The sequence below is a fragment of the Macaca fascicularis genome, chromosome 13 (genome assembly GCF_037993035.2).
Source record: "Macaca fascicularis isolate 582-1 chromosome 13, T2T-MFA8v1.1".
NCBI classification, from domain to species: Eukaryota; Metazoa; Chordata; class Mammalia; order Primates; family Cercopithecidae; genus Macaca; species Macaca fascicularis.
In genome coordinates this window covers 75,071,436-75,077,500 of record NC_088387.1, presented here as the reverse complement: position 1 = coordinate 75,077,500, position 6,065 = coordinate 75,071,436, and the positions used below count along the sequence as shown (strand labels likewise).

General features: G+C 45.1%; 1 protein-coding gene across 15 annotated transcripts in view; it reads left to right on the top strand.

The window, feature by feature from the left end:
* Positions 1 to 6,065, top strand: part of TTC7A (tetratricopeptide repeat domain 7A) — a 156,944-nt gene that overhangs the window by 47,648 nt on the left and 103,231 nt on the right. The window contains exon 1 of one of the 15 annotated variants that reach the window (XM_045369380.3): positions 1,701 to 1,807. The exons of the other annotated variants lie outside the window; for them this stretch is intronic. Coding sequence (XP_045225315.2) covers positions 1,771 to 1,807 — 37 coding nt within the window. The 5' untranslated portion in view covers positions 1,701 to 1,770. Of the gene's footprint in view, positions 1 to 1,700; positions 1,808 to 6,065 lie in introns of those variants that run through there. 15 annotated transcript variants of the gene reach the window in all.

Here is a 6,065-nt window from a genome sequence, read left to right as displayed (position 1 = left end):
CACTGCGCCCAGCCAGCATACTTTCTATGCTTTATACTATTTCATCTAATTTAATGATCATGGCTACACTACGAGCTAGGCATTATTAGTAACTCCATTTTTGTATTTGCGGAAACAGACTTAGCACTCTCTGAACATTTTGAGGTATATCCTTCCAGTCTTTTTTTCCCTATAGGCTTACATGTGCTTTTAAAATGTAAGTTCGTACAGTCATGTTTTATAGTCTGCTTTTTAAAAAAGTTAGTATTTCATGAGTCGTTTTTCAATACACCTCTATGTCACTGTAAGTAACCTCATAGCATTTCATTGTAATGTCCTATCATAATTTTGTGAAGTCCCATCATTGGACCCGTATGATAAATCTTTTTTTTTTTTTTTTGCCTTTATAAACAATACTGAAATGGATGTCCTTGAAGCTAAATTTTGCATACATCACTTTTTTTTTTTTTGGTGGAGATGGGGTCTGTGTTGCCAGGGCTGGTCCTGAACTCCTGGGCTCAAGCAATTCTCCCACCTCACCCTCCCAAAGTGCTGGGGTTACGGGTGTGAGTCACCGCCCCCCGCTTTTTCTTTTCTTTTTTTTTTTTTTTTTTTAAGATAAATTCCTAGAAAGTAGAATTACTGAATCATAGAGTATACATTTTTTGGAGACTTTGATACAGAAGCCAAATTGCCTGTTTTTTTGTTTTTTTCTGTTAAAAAATTGTGTTGGCTGGGCAAGGTGGCTCCCGCCTATAATCCCAGTACTTTGGGAGGCCGAGGTGGGTGGATCACCTGAGGTCAGGAGTTGAAGACCAGCCTGCCCAACATGGTGAAACCCTGTCTCTACTAAAAATATAAAAATTAGCCAGGCATGGTGGTATGTGCCTGTAATTCCAGCTACTCAGGAGGCTGAGACAGGAGAATTGCTTGAACCCAGGAGGTGAAGGTTGCAGTGAGCTGAGATTGAGCCACTGCACTCCAGCCTGGGTGGACAGAGCAAGATTCTGTCCCCAAAAAAAACCCAAAAAACAAAAAACAAACAAACAAAAAAAAAACAGTGTTAAATATACATACCATAGAATTGACCATCTTAACCACTTTTAAGTGTTCAGTTCGGTACTGAGACATTGTTGTGCAACCAATCTCCTGAACTCTTTAACATTTGCATTATTGTGCAACCAATCTCCAGAATTCTTTTACCTTGTGAAATCGAAATTCTATGCCCATGAAACAGCAACGCCCCGTTCCCTCCTCCCCTAACCCCTGGCAACCACTCTTCTATTTTCTGTTTTTATGAATTTGATTATGCAAGTACTTCGTGTAAGAGGACCCATACAGTATTTGCCTTTTTGTGTCTGGCTTATTTCACTTAGTAAAATGTCCTCAAGGCTTATCCATATTGTAGCATGTGTCAGAATTTCCTTCCTTCTGAAGGCTGAATGATATTGTATTGTACGTATGTATATATGACATTTTGTTTATCCGTTCATCTGTCAATGGACACTTGGGTTGCTTCTACATTTTAACCATTGTGAATAATGCTGCTATGAATGCTAGTGGACTGATATCTCTTTGACACCCTGCTTTCTATTCTTTTGGGTGTACACCTGGAAGTGGAATTGCTGGTATGGTAATCCTATTTTTAAATGTTCTAATTTTAACAGAGTGATCTGTGAGGGTTCTTTCCTACCTGGCCTTCCAGTTTTCCTCTGAGAACTGAATGAATTGCATTTTTTCCCTTCTTCCCCTGGCTGCAGGGTACCCAAGTCTGGGATTCATCGTCCGTGGATGCTGCAGCTGTACCTGTGCCCTTTTGACAGGCTGGGTAGGTGGGAGGGAAGGGGTTCTGTTGCTGAGGAAGTTTTCTGTTTTCTACCTCTGCATCCAGGGCCCAAAGCTCCAGGGCTCCAAGGGTGGGGCTTCTTGGAAGGGTGGCTGCCTGGGATGTGATGAGTCATTCAGACTGAAGAGCTGGGACCAGCCTGGTGTTGGGTCTGAGGCTGTGCCAGGATCAGCTTGGCTCCAAATCGAAAGTTCTGAGTTAATGAAAAAGCAAGTCCTCCTCTTGCAAGGGACCTCTCCTAGAGCTGGGTGTTGGCACAGAAAGGCCCTTGCTGGTGGGAATCACAAGGCAGTGCCTGCCCCGCAGGGCTGCGTTACAACCCTCTGATGCCTCAAGGACTGGGCTCAGGGCAGCCCACCTTCATCCTGGATTGAGTGCTGCGGTCTGGCCGCTTGTGCAGAGGCACTCACGGGGCAGAGGGTAAAGCAACCCAAGCCTGGAGTCCCTGAGTGGTCTTCCAATCAGATGTTTGTGGGCAGGAAAATAGACCTTATCAACCAGGGGACATATACAAGGTTGCCTGCCCCTTTTTATGGGCAGAACTGGGTGACTGGACTGTGACCTTGCTTAGGAAAAGCCACTGCCAGCTCCAGAAACTTTTTGGCCCTGTGTATGTTGGAAATTGCTTTACAGAGGACCACCTCAGTGAATGTACCCCTGTCCTTTGAACTTTTGTTTCTCTGAGTCATGACAGCTCCCTTCAAAAAGGCATTATCTCCATTATTTTTAGATAAATTTTCATGTAGTGAGATGTACAAATCTTAACTATATAATTTCATGAATTGGACCAGTTTAAATATCCATGTGACCAGTACTGTAACAAAGATACGGAACATTTCTATCACCACAGAAAGTCCTCTTGGGCTCTTTTCTAATTGGTCTCCACCCCAGGCAACCACTGTTTTGTTTTTGCTTTTTTTTCTTTAAAGAGATAAAGTCTTGCTATGTTGCCCAGGCTGGTCTCAAACTTCTGGGCTCAACTGATCCCCTGCCTCAGCTCCCACAGTGCTGGGATTACAGACGTGGGCCACCACTCCTGGCCTTATTTTCTACTGGTATAGATTAATTTACTCTTTTGAATAAATGAAATCATACCGCATGTATTTTTTAAATGTCTGGTTTCTTTTGCACAATGTAATTTTTAAGTAATTCATTTGTGTTATGTGTATATGAGTTTTTAAAAAAAAGCTGAGTAGTATTCCATTATATAACTATACCACAATTTGTTTATGAATTCTCCAAGAATTTTTTTTTTTTTTTTTTTTTTTTGAGACGGAGTCTTGCTCTGTCACCCACACTGGAGTGCTGTGGAGCAATCTTGGCTCACTGCAACCTCTGACTCCCTGGTTCAAGCAATTCTCCTGCCTCAGCCTCCCGAGTAGCTGGGATTTACAGGCATGTGCCACCATGCCCAGCTAATATTTGTATTTTTAGTAGAGATGGGGTTTCACTATGCTGGCCAGGATGGTCTCGATCTCCTGACCTCGTGATCTGTCTGCCTCGGCCTCCCAAAGTGCTGGGATTATAGGCGTGAGCCACCACACCTGGCCCAGGAAATATTTTTTAAGTGGAGAGGGAGGAACTCCTTTGGGCCGTATACTGGGCTTTGTGAATACGCTCATTCATCTACGCATCCATCTGCATGCTTCCTAAACACCAGGCCCTGGCCATCATTGGGGTGCAAAGATAATCAGAAATGGGTAGAGAGGATGATGACAATGAAGGAAAAAGGCACATACATAGGAGATGCAGCCAAACTGTTCAAGTGGTTTAGACACAGGGAGGCTTAACTCTACCTGGCAGAGTTTCAGAGAAGAGGTGGCTTTCCTTTGAGGTTTTTTTTAAATTGAGATGGGGTCTTGTTCTGTCACCCAGCTGGAGTGCGGTGGTGTAATCTTGGCTCACTGCAGCCTCCGCCTCCCGGGCTCAAGCGATTCTCCCACCTCTGTCTTCTCAGTAGCTAGAGTCACAAGTATGCACCACCAAGCCCAGCTATTTTTTTCTATTTTTGGGGAGACAGGGTTTCACCACATTCCCAGGCTGGTCTCAAACTCCTAAGCTCAAGCAGTCGCCTGCCTGGGCTTCCCAGTGTGCTGGGATTACAGATGTGGGCCACTTTGCCTGGCCAACTTTGAGCTTTCAAGGAGGATGGGATTTGAGGTTCTTGGAGAAGCATGGTGGGGAGGTCCCTGCTGAGAGTGGAAGGAACAAATGCCACACGGGGAAGGTGGAAGCCCCACAGACCATTTTTCCTGAATTCACAGCTTTGCAGTGGCCAGCCCTCTGGAGGCTTGGAACTGGCAGCTTGAACTTGACAGCAGCTGGCATCACCCATTCCAGTGCTGGACCCAGAGGTGTGGCAGGAGGGAGCCCAGTCTCAGCACATCTCTCTGGGGACCACAGGGCAGCTGTGTTGAAACAGATCCACTCTATGTCCCCTGGAATTGGCTGTGCCCTGCCATGTGCGGTTGGTCTCCTGGGCCAGGCCTCTCAACAGTTCATAGGTTCGCCCCACCTTCTTGCAGGGTGGATAGGCTGCATGTCTAGGGAGCAGGGGCTGGCCCAGCTCTGGCAGTGAGCAACGAGGCCTGCCTCCTTGATTCTTTCTCGGTTCCTCTTCCCCCTTTAGTCCTCTGGAATGAGGATCCTCCCCCTCCTGGTTGTGAGTCATTTGGCAGGAGGCACGTTGACATGCGGTGACCCAGGCACCTGGGTCTTTGTGTTGAGCAAGGACCTTCATGTTCTGTGCCCGCCTTCCTCCAGGCCAACGCACCCGAACTTTGGATCTGGTCACACCCCAGCCTGGCAAAGGACAAGGTCACTGAATCTGTGTGCATGGGAATGTGGCTAAGAAAAACAATAATTCCTTACCTTGTATTTGCAGAGCACTTTGTTTTCTGTCAGACATGACCAGGCTTGTGTTTTTTCATCCAGCCAGCAAATGCTTGTCCAGTACCTACTGTGTGCCAGGTGGTAGAAAAGCAAGCACGATTAGGTTGATGTCTTGAAGGAGTCTACAGTCTGGGGAAACATATGAACAAATAAGTATAAGAAATGGTGAGTTAGGAATATGTATAGACTGGGGCTTAAAGGAGGAATGTTTGGTTATACCAGGGACTATCAGGAAGGGCTTTGTAGAGGAGGTAGCATTTAGTAGGTCAGAATGTGAACAGTAATTTTGGGTAGACTTGGTGGGGTGGATACACTCCACACAGGAGGAACAACTTGAGCGAGTCAAGAAGGCATCCTACAACCAAGCAGTTGGGAGCAGGAGGTCGGGTGTGGATGTGGCAGGTAAGGCGAGAGATGAGGCTGGAGAACTGATACCAGAAGGGCCTGGTATGGAGCCTCCAGAGGTTGGACCTTACCCTGTAGCAGTATGGACCCCTGGAGAGTTTTAGAAGGATCCCCCTGGGGATTAAAGTGAGACTGGAGGCAGGGAGGCCAGTTAGGAGGCCAATATAGTCATCCGCTCAAGACATAAAACCTGATATAAAGTAGTAGGAAGAGAGGAAGGGAAGGTTTGAGGACTTGGTCATTACGTGGATGTTGGGGCTTATAGGGCAGGAAACAGTTGAGGATTCTTCTATTATACATCCCTTCAGTAAGTTCGTCTTCACATGTAAAGTACCTAAAGTACCGTGTGGGCACAAAGACGAGACAGACATTGATTCTCCCCATTGAGAAACAATAGTTCAGAAGGACAGCACTCTCTAGTCAGGTCTATATTAGCTGCAAGTGTCAAAAAAAGGGACAGCGGGAGGGAGGAAGGGAGAGAGGGAGGGAGGAAGGGAGAAGACATGGGAGGTATTTAATGGCGCTCATACACTGGAAAGTTCCAGCAGGTAGAGCTTCAGGCAAAGCTGGATCTAGGTACTCAGTCTCTTTAGAAATCCACCCTTCTCCATCATGTCTTACCTTTTCTTTGCATGGATTTCATTTTTTTCATGACTAAGAGTTTATTCAGTATTTTTCCTGTCTTAAAAAAAAGTAACTTGATGCAAATAGAGTTGTTTTTCTGTACAGCATTAGTTTCTAGTATGGCTAACAATGCTATATCCCTTCTTTGTTTCTTACAGATTGTTTTTATTTTTTGAGCTTTTTGGTTTTGGCCTTGAAGCTTTTATTTAAAAAATGTTTAAATTGCAGCAAAAAAGCCCCATACAACATAAAATTTACCATCTAAGCCATTTTTAAATGTACACTTCAGTAGTGTTATTTATATTCACATTGTATAGAC